Raw genomic sequence first — 21,445 nt, forward strand, 5'->3', positions numbered from 1 at the left:
ACAGGGGCGCCTGGGTGGCTCAGTTGGTTAAGCGTCCAACTTCAGCTCAGGCCATGATCTCACGGTCCGTGAGTTCGAGCCCCGTGTCGGGCTCTGTGCTGACAGCTCAGAGCCTGGAGCCTGTTTCGGATTCTGTGTCTCCCTCTCTCTCTGACCCTCCCCCATTCATGGTCTGTCTCTCTCTGTCTCAAAAATAAATAAACGTTAAAAAAAAAAATTAAAAAAAAAAAAAAAGACAGAAGGGGTAAAGAATTAAGACTATTTGCTCCTTCAAAGCAAAGGAAGCATTTTGATTTGTTTGAGCCTTATGCTGATCATAGTAGTAGGTAGTAGGAAAGTATTAAATATTTGTTAAAGTACGAGAAAAACACGAAAGCCTAAGAGATACTTTAAAACTTTATATTTTACTTTCTTTCTTAAAAATGTCATTAAAACTTTTTAAATTCAAAATACCAGGATGCTATACCTGAATAACTGATGCTGATTCATTTTGAACTTTTTCTAGTTTTTCCTTTTTTAACATTAATAACTTTCTTTGTGCTAAGAGTCTTCGCCAATGTTTCTGAATGGCCAATGCTGCATTAATCTCCTTTTTCAATCGTTGTTTAGATAGAAAACTGATTACAGCTGATTGAATGATTCTTGCAGCTTTGTCTCTCTCCTAAAAAAAAAAAAACAGAAGACAAAAAACAAAAACAAGCAAATATGAATCAAAAACTTAATTACTTAAGACCCTAAACCATTATTTGTAAGAAAATAATTTATTAAATATTAATCAAATTGATCCTGAAAATAAAACATTCCTCAGACTTAAGATAGGCTCATCTTTGGAGTAAAGATAATTCTGGGAATGATGAATGGTCTGATAGGTGGATTTGCATATATATTTATAGGATGAAACAAAAATTCCTAGTAAATATAAGTCTAAAATAAAGATCATACACATGTTTGATATACCACAGTTTGTCAATAATAAATGTAAAGGCAATTTAAATACGGTATGTTTATCAGATTATGGCCCAGATTCATGCTTGATTTTTTAAAAAGAGGGGGACTATAGGGGGTGTTGGGGAAGAGACCCTAAAATAAACAAAATGCCTTGCAATAGAATATAGTATTGTTTTGTTACAACTTGAACAAAAGAATTAACAAAAAGAGAGAAGCAGCAAAATACCACTTTTAGCACAGGCTACAACGGTTTTACAGCATAGACACTCAAAAGATAAGAATATTGGATTATGAGACGTGGTATCAGGACCTATGCCCGACAGCATAGGTGCTCAAAGAGGAGCCACCTACCCTGGGAGCACTATAGGCTAGTACCCTACATGTCTCTAGATCTGTGACTCCTAATAATGCATTACTAAGAAAAACAACATAGGTTAAATACTTACTAGGCACTAGGCACTAGGCACCATTCTAAACACTTCATGAATGGTTCATCTAAATCTCACACAACTGTAAGAACAGATGAACAGGTACTAATTTTATGACTATGAGGAAACTGAGACAGAGCAGTCAAGTAGATTGTCAGTCCACTGGTAAGATAACCAGGGTTTGAACTAGGCAATCACTTTGCCAAACTCTTCAAGGCTAGATTTATCATTTCAGTTACCTGAACTGTTAACTAGAATATAAGTCATTCCCTCTTATGACAAGAACAATTTATAGCACGTGTGACAACCTCTTTGTAGCTAAATGGGACAGCTCACCATCCAAGGGTGGGCTCTACACAGATATTAGCTATAGATTCTAGTTATTAATTAATCCTAATCAGTTGTTGAGTGGAAACTGCACAGTATGGGAACACATTCACTTACGGAAGGGATCAAACTGCCACTCTAAGAAAGGAAAAATGTAGTTAATGGATTGAAACAAATATTAACAAATGGTGAGAGTCATATATTAGATCACTTCTGAGTGAGAAAAGACTAGACAATTCTAAAACTGGGCTGCGGAATTATGTCCAACAAACTCAGTAAGCCATCTAATATCACTGTCAGTAAGTCCCATGTGAAGCATATGGACTTTAAGGCTACAGATAGCCAAATTAAAAGCATCCCCCCTGCCACAATTTCAAAACATATTTCAGAGCTACAATAATCAAACAGTGTGGTCCTAGCAGAAAGACAGGCATATAGACCAATGGCACAGAATAGAGAGCCCACAAATACACCCTCATATATGTGGATAAATGATCCTTGACAAGGGTACCAAGAATGATCTATGGGAAAAGAATAGTCTCTTTAGTAAACGATGCTGGAAAAACTAGATATCCATATACAAAAGAAAGAAGTTAGACCCTTTTCTTATGCCATATAAATTAACCCCCAATGGACTAAAGTCCTAAATGTAGCACCTAAAACTATAAAACTACTTATAGAAAACATAGAGAAAAATTTGATTAACATTGGATTTAGCAATGATTTATAGGATGACACCAAAAGCACAAGCAACAAAAACAAAGAGTAGACAAATGGGGTTACATCAAACAAAAAAATTATTTTCTGCGAAGGACACAATCAACAGAGAGAAAAACCATCTACAGAATGAGAAAAAAAAATATTTGCAAATCATATATGTAATAAGGTACTTGTACCTAGAATATATAAAGAATTTCTATAACTCAACAACAGAAATATCCGATAGCCTGACATACAAATGGCTAACACACAAATGAAAAGATGCTCAACAACACCAATTATCAGAGAAACGCAAATCAAAACCACAATGAGATATCTCTGTACTATTAACGAGTATCGGCAGGGATGTGGAGAAGTTGGAATCCTCATGCACTATTGGTGGAATTGTAAAATGCAATGAAATAGTATGGCAGTTCTTCAAAAAAAGTTTAAAAGTGAAACTACCATATGACCCAGCAATCCCACTTCTGGGTACATATTCCAAAAAACTGAAAGTACAGTCTCAAAGAGACACACCCATGTTCAGAGGTATTATTCACAAGAACCCACAGGTGGGAATAACCCAAATGCCCAGTGAAAGATGAATGTATAAACCAAATGTGGTATATACACACAATGGAATACTATGCAGCCTTTAAAATGAAGGAAATTCTTCCACAAGCTACAACATGGATGAACCTTGAGGACATACACTAGGTGAAATGATCCACTGACAAAAGGGCAAATATCGCATGACTTCACATATATGAGGCATCTAAAATAGTCACCCTTCATAGAAATAGAAAGTAGCACGATGATTTCCAGGGCTTGGGGAGAGGGAAACGGGAGTTATTTCATGAACACAATTTCAGTTGTGCAAGTTAAACAAATTCTGGAGCTCTGTTTCATAGCAATGTAAACATGCTTAACACTATTGAACTGTACACTGAAATAAAGTTAAGATGGTAAGTTTTATGATATGTGTTCTTCACCACAATTTTTAAAAACTGGGTTTAAAAAAGCATTCCCTATTAGCTTAAAACAATGGAGTCAAAAGTTGCATTTGAGTCAAAAGTTCTAAGAGCAAGGGGCATTCTTAGATACAGTAGGCTAAGGTAAGTTGACACTTTCCTGTTTGAAGGCTATCTCAATCTCAAGCAAAGTAAATGGAACAATTTTATGTGACATTAGGGAAGCTACAGATGGAAAGTAGACAAATTCAAGCAGGTGAACATGTGATGAAATTAGCAACTTTGAAAACTTATACAAACTGATGGTGAAAGTTCCCATGCTGGCAGTCACTGACTGTTTTCTAAATTAGACCGCGTCATCATTTTAAATCCTATGCTGTTGGACAGCCAACAGCCAACCTGTTACAGGCTTGTTTTATTTTACCTTGCATATGAGCCAAACACAGGGATTTACTTTGCTTTGCAGTTTGTGCCGACACTTTGACGGGAAGAACTAAACGGTAGAATGGGTCAGGGGACCCTTGGACAATCCTGCTTCATTCATTAGGTAATTGGGCCATTAGTCAATTTTCACTTGTCTCTGCAAGAACTTGAGCCATTCTATTCTCAATGGATAGTTTATACAAATTACAACAGTGACATGAAAGTAAATTTGACACCTGAAAAATCAGCTATCTCAAGTTGGTATTTATAGGTTTATTAGCTTATAATATTTCTATGAGAATATACAGGGAACCTACTGCTTAATGTTCCAAATAGCAAATGAAAAGATATAATTGGGTGTTAGCATAATTGTATAAGAGAGGGAACATGGTCACTTGAGAAAGGAGAAAAGCAGTGGTCTCTAAAAAATAGGGAAATTTCTACTACTTATATCAAAGAAATAAATCAGGAAAAGAGATCTCACCAGCAAAGAGCTAAGAAATCTTTGCAGTTTACAGCTTCTTAAAACAAGATCATCTCGAGCAGGAAAATGAAGGTTTCATTTGCCACTCACCAACCCCCCACAAATTCTGATAAATATGTTTCTTGGGATTTTATTTTATTATTTTTTTTTTTATTTTTTTTTTTTCAACGTTTATTTATTTTTGGGACAGAGAGATACAGAGCATGAACGGGCGAGGGGCAGAGAGAGAGGGAGACACAGAATCGGAAACAGGCTCCAGGCTCTGAGCCATCAGCCCAGAGCCCGACGCGGGGCTCGAACTCACGGACCGCGAGATCGTGACCTGGCTGAAGTCGGACGCTTAACCGACTGCGCCACCCAGGCACCCCTGTTTCTTGGGATTTTAAATATCTTATTTAATATCATATAAACAGAATTAATGAAATAATTTGAGAACTAGCCAGGAAAGAGTCTTCGCTGAAAACTCTCCTAAAGCAATTCTTCCTACAAGCTTCCAAAAGTACAAAAGTTATCCTTGAAGGGATATGTGGGCAAGGAGGCAGATACTGAGAAGATGGAGGGCAAAAGAAGGCACAAAGAAGATATGACAGCAGAAAAGACCATTTGTGAGTATAAGCCACTGCCTAGCTCCCAAAAGTTACTACCAAGAGTTTGAGTAGGGTGAAAGCAAATTTCAATTACTGTTATTTCTGAGTCTGATAAACTATGACAAAATACATGGTATGTGTAAGAGTTGCCAAAATGTAACTGTTTTTATAGAGTTATTAAGGACTCTATCCTAAATGCACAGTAACTCAAAATTGAGGAGCAGTATCGGGTGGAATGTATTTCTGAAATACCTGATAAATGTATCAAGCATGGTTGCTCATTTTATTTTGTTTGATTTTCCAAATAAGTGAATATAGGATTATTAGTGGAAGGAGTAGGTAGAAAAAAGGACTAAAATAGTTTGTTCAACTTGATCAACACCACTTAACAGATGGTTAAAAATCACATTTTTCTCGAAACTCAAAAAATCACTTATGTTAATACAAAGTTGTATAGTATTAGGGTCACAAAGGGAAATAATAAGTAACATTCCTATCCCTATGCCCAGGTCCTAAATATCTTGAGAAATAAAACAACAGAAACCAAAGTACCACTTTTAAACTAATAAAGAGGGGAGCCTGGGTGGCTCAGTCAGTTAAGCATCTGACTTGGGCTCAGGTCATGATCTCACAGTTCGTGGGTTCGAGCCCCGCATCGGGCTCTGTGCTGACAGGTCAGAGCCGAGAGCCTGTTTCAGATTCTGTGTCTCCCTCTCTGTCTGCCCTTCCCCCACTCATGCTCCATGTCTCTCTCTCTCTCTCTCCCCCACTCTCTCTCTCAAAAATAAACAAACATTAAAAAAAATAAACTAATAAAGAAAACACTGGAAAACAGTTTCATGACAGACAGAATGAACTGGCTAACTGAACTGCAAAACCAGGCACTAGACGCCTAGACCCAAGGGCCACTCCAGCACCAAGCCTCCCCGAACACAGCATGAAAACCTCATGGAAAGCTCCTGTTCCCTGGAGATACGTTAGATTCCAAGAAGAAGCAAATGCTGAGTTAGGTCTCCTGAGTTTACTTTCACAAATTTACAAAGGAAGTAAGTTATTCTACTTCCCCCGGAGCAAACTTGGGGAAAGCAGCTGGAAGACACATCCACTGAAGCAAACATCAGGAGTTAGGGAGAAATATCCATCCCTAACTCAAAACACACACAATTACTAAAATTATGTCCATAGTTTCACACATCAATAAAACGTAAAAATCCTATCAGGAATCAACCAACTGGGATTTTGCGAAGTACAATTCACCTTACAGTGTTTTCATTTTTTACTAGTACCTGATGACGTTTTAGGTCTGTTTTTAGTTTGTATTTTCTCCAAGTTGTCTGTATAAGTCGAGCAGCTCTTGTTTCTTTACAAAGATCCAAAAGTCTTGCACAAAGAAATGACAAATAGGTAATAACCACCTAAGAGACAACAGAAGAGATGAAAGCAGATGTTTAACAGAGATTGTGCAACTTTTACTGTCACCTTCTGAGACTCTTATTCTTAGTTAGAAACTCTTCTTTTGCTTACCTTTTCGTCAGGAATCGTATTGGACATATCTGAATGATGAATCATAGCAGGTATTCCACCAAGGTCTCTAACTGCAGACCTAACCAACTGAAAGTTTTTCTTCTCATTTTCTAGCAGTTCTTTGTATAGTTCTGAAGTGTTTTCTACTATGCAAATAAAAAAAGATGAGACAGGTCCAGTCAAAAATCTCACACAGCAAAGAAAAACTTGAAACGTTCATCAGCCAAAAGGGACTAACCATGATCAAGTGCTTTAAGAGACAAATCCAGAGAACTTCCATCGGATTCAGAGGATGAATTTAACACCACTGAACCAGTCTGGGTGCATTCTACGGTCTGAGTAGTGCGCTGACATATAGCATCAAAAGGCACATAGTAAGGATGGTAGTGATGGATCAGGTAACACAACACACGCCCATCTGAGAAAGACACTGTAAAATTCTCCACCTGATGGAAATACCAGAAACATAATTAACTGGGATTATATAGTAATATAGGTTATTAGTGGTTTTATGGTCCGTATTTCCTTTTAACAGCTGAGAATATCACATTAGGTGTTAATAGGACCTAGAAGAATACTATATTTATAGCCAAATTCTCAATTATAAAATTCTATTTCTTTTTTTTTTTTTTTTATAAAATTTTTTTTTCAACGTTTATTTATTTTTGGGACAGAGAGAGACAGAGCATGAACAGGGGAGGGGCAGAGAGAGAGGGAGACACAGAATCGGAAAGAGGCTCCAGGCTCCGAGCCATCAGCCCAGAGCCTGACGCGGGGCTCGAACTCACGGACTGCGAGATCGTGACCTGGCTGAAGTCGGACGCTTAACCGACTGCGCCACCCAGGCGCCCCATAAAATTCTATTTCAAAAACAAAATTTGAGTGGCTCGGTTGGTTGAGTGTCCAACTTCGGCTCAGGTCATGATCTCCAGATTTCATGAGTTTGAGTCCTGAGTTGGGCTCTGTGCTGACAGCTCAGAGCCTGAAGCCTGCTTCATGTCTGGGTCTCCCTCCCTCTCTCTTCCCCTCCCCTGTTCATGCTCTGTCTCTCTCTCAAAAATAAATAAACATGAAAAAAATTTTTTGATTATTGTGTTGGGAGAAATAGGATCCCTAAAAAATTCGCGTCCTTCCTAGGACCTGAGAATGTCACATTATTCAGATATAGACTCACTGCAGATTTAATTTGTTGAGATGAGGTCATACTGCAGGAGTGTGGGTTCTCAGTATCAGTATGTCTGGTATCCTTATATGGAGAGAGACACAGAGGCAGACACAGGAAGATGCTATGTGAGAACAGAGGTGGAGATTGGAATAATGTATCTGTAAGTGAAGGAATGCCAAGGATTGCCAGCAACAGCAGAAGTTAAGAGAAAGGTTTGGAACACACTCTCTGCTAATCTTTAGTGGCTCTCTAATATTTAGTTAAAACGTAGAAGATGATCCATCTATCTGACTTTTTTTCTATAACCAGAGTCGGTCAAGGTGTAATACTTTACTATATTCAGTTACATGTATTCTGTATCATTTTTCTGGCTTCATATTCCCTACCAGATATTTTATTCATTTTTACATATTTACAATTAAAGGTATAGTTCACACAGAAGTATAGTATCAGTCTAATAAAACACTCAACTTAGATTTTTTCCTCCTCCTTGTACCCAGCGGTCAGGTTCTCTATTGATCCTTCCTGCATGATGGGTTTATTTGAATTTACCTTTATAAAAAGGGTGTGATCCTTAGGTGTCCCAGTTTTATACAAGTGTCTCCTATTAAAACTCCTGACTAGAACAATTTTTCTTAGTAATCATGCATTACACAATTGGTGACAGATTAAATACAGTAAGTGAAAATATCCTCACTCATTTGAGGACAAGTTTGCTCATATATAAACTAAATTATTTAAGAAATGCAATGAAATATTTTAGGAATTGAAGTCTGACTTTAACCAAAATGTATTTAAAGACACTGAAGTAAAAGAAAACAAAACAAAGAAACTTACCTTTTTATTATAGAAAGCACAAACAGCATTTACCCAATCCATCAAGAGCTTTATGCTCTCACTATATCGTTCAAAGGAACCACTATTCCTTTTGTCTTTTTCCTTATTGATAATAGCATCAGAATGGCATGACAGTGCAGACGTTGTTTTCTTCAGACTCTGTGTGTGTTTTAAAAAGTCAATTTCTTCTTTCAACTGGTCTAAATTAAGGGAAATATCCACCTGAAACACACAAAAAAAGATAAGTCTCTTTATGTTTTTCATGCGTCATTTGTAACCCACAAAAGTTAGTCTTTTTCCTTACGGTAAACATAGTTTATGAAGCAGTGGAATGCATAGTGGTTAATGTGTGTCATGTGAATCACACAGAAGATTTAGGACCACACGATCCTGGGTTCTAGTCTCGTCTCTGCTTCCTATCAATAAGGTAACTTTTAGCTTTGGTTTTCTTACCTATGAGGTAATGACAACACCTACCTTACACGGGTGTTGTGAAGATTAAATTGGAATATATATATAGCAATTACCACAGTTCCTGGGACAGAATAAACCCTAGTAATTTTGCTAGTCCTTATCTGATGCAAAATGCTTCTATAAATCAGTACTGAAAATTGACAAAAAGTGCAAAATTTACAAAATGTACAATACCTGAAAAGCAAATGCTATTTTCCAAAGTAACGCAAGAGTTTTTTCTCTGTGCCTATCCACAATATCCTTAGATAGGATTGCATTTCCTGTAAATGAAATCAGTTTGTTAGCACAATCTATGTATATATCAATTTTTGGTGAGAAGAAAAATTTTTATCTTTACTCAATTTTTACCATGTTCATCATTTAATTGAATTCCTCGTGATCTAAGAATTTGAAGAACAATGTCGACATTGTGCATCTTCTGAAGACGACTTATTGCAGGGATCCTGAGTTTCTTTGAGAGATTCCAGTCCCGTGTGAGAAGTTCCATGATTCGCCTAACAATAAAGGAATTTTCAGATGAGACTGTCATATAAAAATATATAGGAAAAGCCCCCTGCATCAAAAGATGGGTCTCAAACCATATCCCAAAATGTCATAAATATCCTGTCCTTACCTTCCCCACACTGAGATGCTAAGAATCTGTCAGTGTATGATTGTCCTTATCACAGGAAAAAATAAACTTAACTTTGCTTTAAAAAACAAAAAAAAACAGGGGTGCTTGGGGGGCTCAGTTGGTGAAGTTCTAGTCATATTCTCACAGTTTGTGAGATTGAGCCCCGTGTCGGGCTCCATGCTAATAGCATGGGATCTGCTTAGGATTTTCTCTCTCCCTCTTTCTCTGCCCCTCCCTGGCTTGTACTCTCTCTCTCTCTCTCCCTCTCTCTCTCAAAATAAATACAAATAAACTTAATCCCCCCCACACACATATAAAAACAAAACCAAAACAAAATAAAATATATACGTAAGATGAAATTTATTTAAATATAGTTATCACCCACATAAATTTCCAACATTTAAAGAATTTTAGGTTAGAAAGATCCCAAAAAACTATCTGAAAACTGTTGCTTCATAGTTAGCAAATAAGAGTCATTCTCATTTTAAGCCTGGGGTTTGAGGTCTATGAACAGAATGTAAAAAAAAAAAAAAAAAAAACAACAGATGAGACACACATAAATGAACACATGAACAAAATAACAGAGTTTTACAGGGAAAGGAAAGGAGAAAGTGTATTTATGGAGGAAAGTGTATTTATGTATTCTACAAATCAAGGACGTGCTGTCTTTTCTTAGTCCTCATAGCAAATCCCACAATCAGGCATTATTATCCCACTTTTGTGCAGATGAAGGAACCAAAGCCCAGACAAATTAAGTAAATTGCTTGTGGTCACATAGCTAATAATGACAGAACTGAGATCAGAACTCAAACTCAGTTTTATCAAATTCCAAAGCCATCCTGTTGTAAAAATATGAACACCTATCTCAAAAAGACACATATACTCCAATTTAAATTCAAACCCCTAATATCATCTAGGTCACTAGTATTTTATCTACTAGACAATAATCAGTGTTTCTATAGAAAAAGCAAGCTTAAATGGATTATTATATATAGCTAAAATTTGGCAGAATTGTTTATAGAACCATAATTTCTAAAGGTTAGAAAGCAACTTAAGATCATTCCAGGTCAACTGCCCAATCAACATATGAAGCATTTCTGCAACAGTAGACCACCTCATCACCTATGGCATTAGTACATCAACCATTGTCAAGCATTCTCAAATAACGTCAAAGATCTATGATCATTTTGCTGACGCTGAAGAAAGTAGAAATCTGGTATGCATGGTCAAGTCTCTTAACTAGTGAGAGGTTCTGATCAAATGAAAAGCATCAATGTTCAATACTGCTAAGTCCTCAGTAACTCTTGTAAAAACATAAAACATGTCTTTCATTGTGGAAAATAGCACCAAACATGAAACCAATCACTGCCCCTCCTGGAAAGTGGAAAAAGTCTAAAAATGTGAATTCTTATTGGCCAGAAAACAGATGTGGCGGCTTGGATTTATGAAATGAACAAATTAAATACAAAAATAACATGTGAAACATTTTCAGCCAATGCGCTAGCCTCTATGGAAACTGCTCAAGTAAGAGAAAACTACAATAAAGTTCAAAAGCTATGAGAACATAGCTGTGAGAACATATGATCAGAAAAGAATGTTCATGGAAATTTAATTTAGAAGGAAGCATGTGACATGTATGTTGCTTTTGAAGAAGTGGGGATTTTTCCAGAGATCCCTTCCTCACAAATGTCAAATGTAACATAAATTTGGAGAGTTTCCTAGAAATAAGACAAATGTCTCCAATGTGTACATCTTAAAGCGGTCAACTATAGTACCATGCTCACGACCACTCCTTCCAAAGCAGGAACAGCACACTGAATTCACATAACAGCCAATTTTGAAGATTCTAGTTTGTTACTGACAGATGCTGTGTGCTTTGAAGCCAGACATCCTGAGTTTATGTCTCAATATCATGATATAAAACTTGGGCAAGGCCTGTCACTTCATCTTACTTTTCCTCATATGTAAAACAAGGTTATTAACACTGCTAGAATTGGTCCCAAGTGATGGAGTACTCATGAAATCATTGATGATACACGTGATACTTAAATGTTTGATATTTTAATTAGTTCCATGCTTGTCCCAACTCCTACTCTGGGGCATCAATAGTTCCTACTCACAGTGACCCTAGTCACTGCCAGCATGGAAAAAAAATGTGGACAGGAGACATGGTTTAAAATTGACACATTTTACCAAAGTGTTGGAGATATTTACCCCAAGTTTTTTAATCCTGAAATTTATTGCATTATATGAAAGAGCAGGAAAGACTGTGTAAATACAGAAAAGTGTTTTCTAGAAAATTTTAGTCTATTCCATTAAGGAAAATTATTCTATTTCTTATACTTACACAAGACGCACTCCACATTGCAAGTCTACAGCAAGATTTGTAACAGCAAAATCAAATTCATCAAAGGGTGTCTGCACATGGTTAACAGGTAATCCCAAAAAGCTAAGGTGACGGGAAAGGTCACCTTCACCACTTAGGAAGTCTCGTGAAAAAGCCAGAAGAATTTCTTTACTAGTCTATGGAGAAACAAGTTTCAGGTATTATATTCCAAGATTATAATTTTGTTTACAATAATAACAAATTCTTAAAATTCTGAGCATATAGAAATAAAGTAAAATTAATGGTAGTATAAAAAAAAAGTCAGGGCGTGCCTGGGTGGCTTAGTTGGTTAAGCGTCTGACTCTTGCTTTCAGTTCAGGTCATGATCTCAGAGTTCATGAGATTGAGCCCCACATCAGGCTCTGTGATGACAGTGCAGGGCCTGCTTGGGATTCTCTCTCTCTCTCTCTTTCTCTCTCTCTCTCTGCTCTTCCACTATTCCTGCATGTGTTCTCTCTCTCTCTCCCAAAATAAACAAATAAACATTTAAAGAAAAAAATGTCGGTTTTATATCATACAGTAATAATGAACATCTATTTCCAATTTAAGGCCTTGGAAAAAATTACTCATAATAATAGACTCCAAAAATTAGTATTAATTTTTTTTTAATGTTTATTTATTTTTGAGACAGAGCATGAATGGGGGAGGGTCAGAGAGAGAAGGAGACACAGAATCCGAAGCAGGCTCCAGGCTCAGAGCTGTCAGCACAGAGCCCGACGTGGGGCTCGAACTCACAGACCGTGAGATCATGACCTGAGCCGAAGTCAGACACTCAACTGACTGAGCCACCCAGGCGCCCCTGTATTAATTTGATAATATGCTAAATTAGGAGTGAAATCTCTCCCCAACCCGAAGTTAATTCCTCAGAAGTACAGTTTCATTGATTCTCAAATCAAAGTTAATAGGGTGTGCAGGTGAAAGGTCAACCATTAAGTTAGGTGGGGTTAGAACTACTACTAAGACGGACTACACACTGTTCCACTCCAGAGTACTGTTCTTTGGGAAACTTCAAAGTTTTTAAGGAGAAAATACACAACAGAAACAAGCAAAAGTCTTAAATGTGAAATATAAAAGAAATGAAAGCTATACCTTGAATTCAGCATCTTTACAGAAGAGACAAGGATCATGATCAATAAGTCTGGAGATTTTGGCATAATCAAGGAAACAAACCAACAACAACAACTTTTTCAATGTAAACTTAGACAAAGCTTCTTCATGACCTTCAATGAAGCACAAAACAGCACAGCAAGTTAATCTGTGAAAGACAAGTTTCACCTGAAAATATGATAACAATGTGCTAATAAAGAAAAGTAATAGTAAGCATAAATAGAACCCTATGTGCCTTTCTCAGTGTTTTATATATATGAATTCATGTACTACTCATAGTAACTCTATGACGCAGGTATCATTTAATATTTCCAGTTCATAGAGGAGGAAACAGAAGCACAGAGATATCAAGTGATTTAGTCTATCTCATGCAACAAATATTTAATGAGCACCTACTATGCAGGTAGCATCTTAGGTGCCATATGTGGTAGCAAACTAAAACTACTATGATCTCCGCAGGCCTTACTGCCTACTTCTGGGGACAGGGTGAGTAGAGACAATAAAAAGGTAAAAATAATTATAGTGATGAAGGAAATGATGGGGAATGATGAGGGTAAAGAAAGGGAGGAGAGTAGAGAGAGGGACTGACTATTCATATTGGCAGCTCTAAGAAGGTAAAATTTAAACAGAGACAGGAAGAATAAGAAGACAACATTTATGCAGAGTGTGGAGAGGACGCGGTGGTGGCAGAACTACTCACCATCTCTATAGAGATGAGGAACACTGGGGTGTCTATACTCAGCGGCTATATCAGGATTCCAAAGTAAGCGATTCAGAATAAACACAGCCAACCCTGTGACATCACTGTTATCTTCCAAAGATATGAGTTCTCCATAAATTGTCTGAAAAGAAATTAAAAGCTAAAGTCAAGACTATGTTACCTTTAAGAAGCAAAGGGATACAAGAGGGGGAGAGCAGACTATGATCTTCTAAGGATATTCTAATGTTCTATTTCTAAATAGTATGTAAATAACACGGATATATGCTAAGTAACTTCTTTAAACTGTGTATATGTTTTGTGCAGTTTTTAGTGCGTATGGTGTATGAGGAAAAAAGGCAAAAGCTCAAGGCTAAGATAAATTCTTAAGTATCTGACAAGTGATATTTACATTTTAATGTTTTCCTTTAAAGAACTATCAAATGTATGGGGCGCCTGGGTGGCTCAGTTGATTAAGTGACTGAATTCAGCTCAGGTCATGATCTTATAGTTTATGAGTTCAAGCCCTGCATTGGGCTCTGGGCTGACAGCTCAGACCCTGGAGCCTGCTTCGTATTGTGTCTCCCTGTCTCTCTCTGCCCCTCCCCTGTTCACGCTCTCTCTCTCTCTCTCTCTCTCTCTCTCTCTCAAAAAGAAACAAACATTAAAAAAAAAAAAAAAAAAACTACCAAACGTAGGCATATTGTTCAAATTCAATTAGAATTGTCGCACTAAGTATATCATGAAGGTACAACAGAAATGAAAATATTCAAAATTTTCTAATAGTCAACACGTGGAAACCCATCTGCAAATAATCTAAGATAACAATTTGGGAAGTTCAGATCCATTTATAATTAATGATTTAAATACGAAATTAGTTTAACATCAACATGTCTAGTTTAATGATTTTTAAAGTGATTAGAAAAAACTAAAAACATATCAAATTATACCCTGTAACCTTACGTTAACAAAATATAGAGATAAAAGCATAGGAAGTATATGCCAAAATAGAAAAACTGTATTTTTATTTACTTATGTTTTTTGCCTTTGATGTTTTCTTAAAATCCTCAAAGGTTATGCCCACTACCAGAACCTGAAGGTGTGGCGGTGAGGTAAAATATTTTGTTCACAAGGACTCCTCCCTCGCTTCCCTCTAAAAGGATTGTACATCCCCACCAACTGCCATGGACTTGCTGTCCTAGTTCATTTGTGTTTGGCCAAATAATGTGCTCTGGCCGGTGGAATATGCGCATTTTATCCAAGCAGAAGTTTTAAAAGGCATTAAGTTTCCACCTAAACCTCATGCTTTTTACCTTTGGCACAAAATGCTGTGTCCCAAATAGAGGGATTATACTCCAGTTAAGGTTCTAGAATTATTTGACTTGTGAAGCAGAGCTGGTTGATACGTAATTTTCCGATTAATGAAGTATACTAAACTGAAATAAGAAATCTTAGCAATGACACTATCCAGCTGTATGACCACAGTAAGCTTATCATTTGTTCTCTTTGTGCCACAGCTTCTTGATAAATAAAAGCCAAATTATTGCTAACAATTCCTTTCAGTCCCAAAGATCATTCTATTCCAACACCTGGAATAAGCTGAAGAACAGAATATCTCACATGACAATGGCAAAAAGCCAAAAGAAAATGTAAAAGTGTACCAGTAAAAGACAAAGGAAATCTATAAACACAGAGAGGAGGTTTTAAATAAAATCATATTTTTAATTTACAACCGCTAAGGTCCTTTCCATTCAGTTTTAAAACCCTAAGTATTATTGAGCTATGCACCAAGTGAAAAACTCAAATTCAACGTTTTTATGGGAAGAGTTACATCAACATGGCTACAAGTTTGGACTCTGGTATCAGACTGGCATAGTCTCAAATCCTGACTACTAGTTGGCATCTGGCATGTTACTTAAAATCTAAGGTTCAGTTTTGTCAGTGAAATGGAAATAGTAATACACACCTCACTGGGTTTTAAAGAGGTTCAATTATTTGAAATATATTTAAAATGGCCCAGTATGATCATTTGTAAAAGCTCAAAAAAGAGTTTACTATACCTGTTATTATATCAAGTACCAAACTATTGATATTTAAGAAAACTACCAGGAAAGTTCTTTTGTGATGACATGGCAATAATACATAATGGCATGATCTAATTACCTAATGAGTATTTATTAAAGGACCTTAAAATTTGTACTCAAAGATCAATTAAACTAACCAAATGACTTTATAAGTGAAACTATATTTTATTAAAGAATCTATTAAAAATATATAATAAAAAGTCTACTAAAGGAATATATAATAAAAAAGTACACAATAAAAGTATATAATAAAAAGTTTTAAAAATAATTTTAAAAATTTACAGTATACTTTTTTTAAAGTATATCATTTCAAAAACTGAAGTGTATATACTTACCTCTAGGCCGATACGTAGCCACAAAGGATTATATGATAACAGCCAATTCAGGACTTTCTGCCGTTCTCCTGAAATGCATGTGAAAAGCAAGTAAGCTCAGACCACTAATCAAATAGAGACAATAAATAAAATTTTATGGAGAGAAATCAGTGGAAAAAAGAGATAATTACATACATGAAATCAATTAATTTAAATATATATCCATTCTTAAATGTATATTGATCATATTAAAGTGTATAAGATGGTAGGCAGCAAAGTGAAATCATGTACAAATCTGACTCTAAAATACAAAATCTCAAGTGTTTTCAACGAACTAATCTCAAGATTTCTATATCTTCTTACCCAGATCTTTCCAGAGGTGTCTATCTTTTCGAACAATCAACCGCCTAGCTTCAATTTCAATTTCAAGCTTCTTAATAGCTTTGACCATGTTTTCAGAAGTAAATAAACGACATGCTGCCCGACGTAATCGATTCAGCCGGCACCGAGCAGTGTAAGCTCTGAGAGACATTTCATCTTTTGTAGGAGCTCTAGCAACACTGATTTTATGTTGACTCTCCACTCCCAAAAGAAGAGTAGCAGCATTTACTGGGTAAAAACAAAAGGAAGAATGTTTCCGGTGAAACTATAGATCCATATCCTTAAATCCAGCAATACGTGCAATTTAAGATGGCCAAAATAGGATTTCTTCTCTGCTCCTTACAAGCTTGCTCTTCTCTTTCCTATCTCAAAATAGGAGTGTCACTCTTCACTCAATACCGTGGGCCATTCTATCATCGCAACCTGGAGCTCTACCTGCAAAATGGATCCCAAGTCTAACGTGAGAGTTACTTCTAGAGCTACCCACCACTATTATCCAAGTTCAAACACTATCAATCAACTCTAACCTAGACTAAAATAGTCTCCTAACTGGTTTCTCTGTTTCCATCCTCTGCATAAATTAAAAGCAAAAAAAAGTCTCTTAAAGAACGTGACTTTAAAAAATTCAATTAAATTTTGAAATGCAATTTGAAATTTTATAAAACACATTTTCTCCCAAGAGAACTAAGTATCAGGCTGTGTTTACTTCTGGAGAAAAAGAAAAGCAGCCTTAGAGATCATCTAGTCAAAGGGCTTTTAATGGGAAAATCCTATATATTGTTCTTTAACAAATATAGACTGGCCTCTCCCTGAACACTGTAACAGTGGAGAAACCATCATCTTAAAGACAGCCTATGCGATGGCTTGGCAATTTAAATGTTTACAAAGATTCTTCCTTATCTTGAGTTGAACGGATCCCTATCATTTCTATGCAAGAGTAGCACAAGTTAAGTTTCCCTTCCTCTCAGGAAGAAAGCCTTCAAATGTTTGAAGGACAGCATGTTTCCATCTTGCTCTACATCTGAGTCTTCCCTTTTCCAGAACAAACACTGAGATGTTTCTCCATATCAACTGGTTTTAAGATTCCTCAAAATTCTGTAGTCTTCCTACACACATCTCAAACTAAGGTATGTGAAAGTGGAGACAAAAAAAGAAAAAAAAAGGGAAGACAATATGCCTGAAAGGATCAGGTCATGTAAGGCTATTAGATTTATTCACCAGGACATTGCACTTTATTAATGTGGTTAAGATTGAATTGGATTTCTTAGTAGTCATGCTTCACTGTTAATTCAGACTGAACTTGCATTAAAATAAAACTCATTCCCCTGAAAGGCTGGAATTGAATTGGCTGATGAACAAGAATGGTAAGCAAAAAGAAAAAAAAAAAAGTTTAGTACTTTTAGTACAGAATTCCCTAAAAATTCTCACTTATATGAATCTTTAGCATTCATGTCAATGAATTAGTGAGCTATGCCATTAACTATAATATATATGTATAATTAAAAAAATGAAAATTCATGTTAAAAACTATCTGTTAAAACAGTATCATTTAACTTAAACATTAATTTAATGTTTACCTTCAGAAATATTTGTTTTTACAGTGAAGTCATCAGGAGTTAATATAAAATTTAGCCACCAAGTGAAGCCCTGCTCCTGCTTTTCCTTCCAGCGTTCATCATAAAACATGTTCTTTGCAGCAAACGGCATTGGATGTCTAGGAATATCTACGAATACAATTGGTTTATTGCATAAGAAGTTCTCTTTTACATTATTATGCAATATATAGCAAACGACCATTTTTCCTAGCAAAACCCCCTTTAAAACACTGAACAATATTCGCTTTTCCACTATTTAGTGCAAACAGTTGAAAGCGTTTTAGGTACAAAATATAATCAAAGTTTAAAGGGAAAAAGTAGAGCTGTACCTCCTGGTTATTTATTTATTAAAAAAAAATTTTTTTTAACGTTTATTTATTTTTGAGACAGAGAGAGACAGAGCATGAACAGGGGAAGGTCAGAGAGAGGGAGACACAGAATCCGAAACAGGTTCCAGGCTTTGAGCTGTCAGCACAGAGCCCGATGCGGGGCTCGAACTCACGGACCACGAGATCATGACCTGAGCCGAAGTTGGCTGCTCAACCGACTGAGCCACCCAGGCGCTCCATCTCCTGGTTATTTAAAAATCCTAAGTTACCTGAGTCAATTTCACCGAAGTCTGAGAAAATATCCTAATTGTTATTTGAATACACATTTTAAAATGCCTCGAGGCTTTAATGCAACAAAAAAGTATCAATTCATATCCATTTCAAATGCCACTCGTGCTTCATTCCATGGCAGTTTTTCAATGACTTTAAAGATAGTAAACACTTACCTGTTTTTAATGGTTTTATGAAGGTCAGAGTAGACTGTGCCACAGCAACAATGGGTTTTGTCCTTTTGTTTGTTTTAGAATGAGGAGTTCTATATACTAATGAATCTAAAATAAGTTAGAAAGTAGAATAATAGCATTAAAAATGAAGTAAGTTCCATGAATGAACTGTCTTAAAGTTAAATTTGGTTCTTCAGTATCACATCCATTTAGCAAATACTGAATAACTACTATGTACCCCGTACTACGCTATGAACTTGGTGGTCAATAAAACCTACATCTGGAAGTTCTATATGCATACATACATACATACATACATGTATGTATGTATAAAGTGTAACCAGAAGTTACACTTTATCTTGTGTGCCTACAGAAGCTAGGAGTCACATTCAATCACAATTTATTTTATGTATGTATTGCAGATTCTATGCTAGGTACTGAGAATGCAGAATTGAGATACGGCCCCACCCCTTAGGAAGTTCGCAGTCTAGTACAGAAGTTTAAAAGGAATTACAATACAATACATAGAGGAAAAATACAACATTTTAGCAGCAATGAGAACAAGGAGAAGGGACAGCTAACTTCACTTAAAAGGGCAGGACAGCCTTCCTAAATGGGAATACACTTGAGCGGACTCTTAAAGTGGAAGTTAGGCATGAGGCATGTGGCCTGTTGACAGAACTGCAATGTGCCTGAATAAAAAATACATATCAGAAAAACAATACAAGAAGAGGTTGAAAGAAGTAGAAAAGACTTCAATCATAGTAAAAATAATAGTGGCAGCTAATGTTTGAACGCTTTGCTGCAGGCACTAGCATAGTCTTTTAATATAGAATACCTCATGCAATTATCCCAGAAAACCTATAAGAAGTGTATTATTGTTACTATAGGTTTTCTGTAAAAATAGGTTTTCGTTTTATATAATTAGGATACTGGAGCTTAGAACAATTAAGCAAGTTGGTCAAAGTCACACAAGCTAGTAAGTGGCAGAGCTGGGCACTGTAGTCCCAGAGCCTGCACTATTAGTCAGTTGGAAGTACCTGGTATGCCAATGAAAGACTCAAATCTAGGAGGTGACGCCACCATTTACATTTTAGAAAACAGTGGCCAACGGCATAAAAGGGATCAAGACTAGAGATAGAAAGCTAAGAGGAAGCTATTATAGTAGCGCAAGTTAGCTATTATGAGAATTTAAATTAAAACAGAAGCAGTAGAGACAAATTAGAAAGAGTAATTCTAATAGAACCTACAAGCCTTAACAACCACTGGCTAGGCAGGTGATAGAAGAATGAGAACTGCAGATGATGTCCAGGTTATCTAACCCAGGGGACTGAGGGAGACAGTAGGTGGTACCTACAAAGAAAAGTATAATAAGAGTCACAGTGGCAAAGTGATATCGTTTCTAGGTTGATATAGGTTATATCAGGATAGCAGTTCACTTCCTCAAAAGCAAGTTTCATCAGATTATACACCTGCTAAATATGAAGAGCTAATAAAAAACAGCAGAGGGCAAACTATGCCCCACAGGCAAAATCCAGCCACTTCTGTACAGTCAACAATCCAAGAATAGTTTTTGCATTTGTAAAAAGTTGAGAAAAAATCAAAATGACTGTATTTCAAGACACTTGAAAATTACATGAAGTGCAAATTTCAGTGTACATAAATAAAATTTATTGGAACACAGCTGCACTTATTCACTTACACATTGTCTATGACTCTTTCTCCTTCTACAATAGTGGAGGTCTGGTAGTTGCAATAGAGATCATTTGGCCTGCAAAACCTAAATTTTTATTATCGGGATCTTTAGAGGAAAAGTTTGCTTAGTTTTGATTTAGAACGATTGCAAATCTTCGCCAATTGTGAAAATAAGGAACACAGTCAATTGTGGCATGATAGTTATCAGGTTCTGAGTTTCTTTGTGTTTGAACCTTTTAAACATTAAGAGGAAAAAAATCCTCATTCTGAAACATTGCGGAAGCTAGTCCCTCTGCCTGGAGTCATTTTATCCTGTGAGCAGCCTTTCCTGGAACCATCTCACAGCTCCTCGCCATTCACAAAAGCCAAGTAAAGTGCCTCCATTTCTGTGCTTTCGTGATTCCCTGTGCATAGCTAAGTCAGAGGACTGAGACAACTTGAACACAGAAACTCTACCTTTTCTCCCTCATATCCATAAAGCCTAGAACAATGCATAGCACACAGCAGGCACCTTATAAATACTGAATAAATGCATCTAGGAAAACTGTCTTCTTTCTCTGCTCTCCTAGGTTCATCACAATAGAAAGAAGAGTCAGTCATTCTTAGTGACTTACCATGCTCTCATATAGGCTCATAAATCAGATACTCAGCGTGTCTAATTCTTTCTAAACCCTGCAAAGAGGCTCAACTAGGTGGCCACCTTAAAGAAACTATAGGTTCAAATGTCAACATTTCAGTGGCTTATTTAGTAAGTCATTCATTCATCACTTATTGTACACCTTGTAGAAAATAAAAAAGGTATATACGTACGTTCCTTATTCTCAAGGAATTTGTTACCTGGTCAGATAATATCTATAGGAAACAAGAAAACAACACAGGCAAAGAAACAGAGTTTACAGGTACATACAAGATGTCATATACGCTGAATTCACAT

General features: G+C 36.3%; 1 protein-coding gene across 4 annotated transcripts in view; it reads right to left on the bottom strand.

Moving 5' to 3' along the window:
• ASPM (assembly factor for spindle microtubules) overlaps positions 1–21,445 on the bottom strand; it is a 53,789-nt gene that overhangs the window by 23,712 nt on the left and 8,632 nt on the right. For 2 of the 4 annotated variants that reach the window (XM_043569083.1, XM_043569085.1), the window contains exons 4-17: positions 18,820–18,924; positions 18,027–18,173; positions 16,432–16,677; positions 16,090–16,157; positions 13,674–13,815; positions 12,956–13,086; positions 11,828–12,003; positions 9,216–9,361; positions 9,042–9,127; positions 8,394–8,615; positions 6,630–6,837; positions 6,392–6,534; positions 6,154–6,282; positions 467–661 (exon numbers count right to left, since the gene is read on the bottom strand). In XM_043569083.1, coding sequence (XP_043425018.1) covers positions 467–661; positions 6,154–6,282; positions 6,392–6,534; positions 6,630–6,837; positions 8,394–8,615; positions 9,042–9,127; positions 9,216–9,361; positions 11,828–12,003; positions 12,956–13,086; positions 13,674–13,815; positions 16,090–16,157; positions 16,432–16,677; positions 18,027–18,173; positions 18,820–18,924 — 2,144 coding nt within the window. Of the gene's footprint in view, positions 1–466; positions 662–6,153; positions 6,283–6,391; positions 6,538–6,629; positions 6,838–8,393; positions 8,616–9,041; positions 9,128–9,215; positions 9,362–11,827; positions 12,004–12,955; positions 13,087–13,673; positions 13,816–16,089; positions 16,158–16,431; positions 16,678–18,026; positions 18,174–18,819; positions 18,925–21,445 lie in introns of all 4 variants that reach the window. The other 2 variants (XM_043569082.1, XM_043569084.1) reach the window with 1 other exon arrangement.

Source organism: Prionailurus bengalensis, chromosome E4 (genome assembly GCF_016509475.1).
Source record: "Prionailurus bengalensis isolate Pbe53 chromosome E4, Fcat_Pben_1.1_paternal_pri, whole genome shotgun sequence".
NCBI lineage: Eukaryota > Metazoa > Chordata > Mammalia > Carnivora > Felidae > Prionailurus > Prionailurus bengalensis.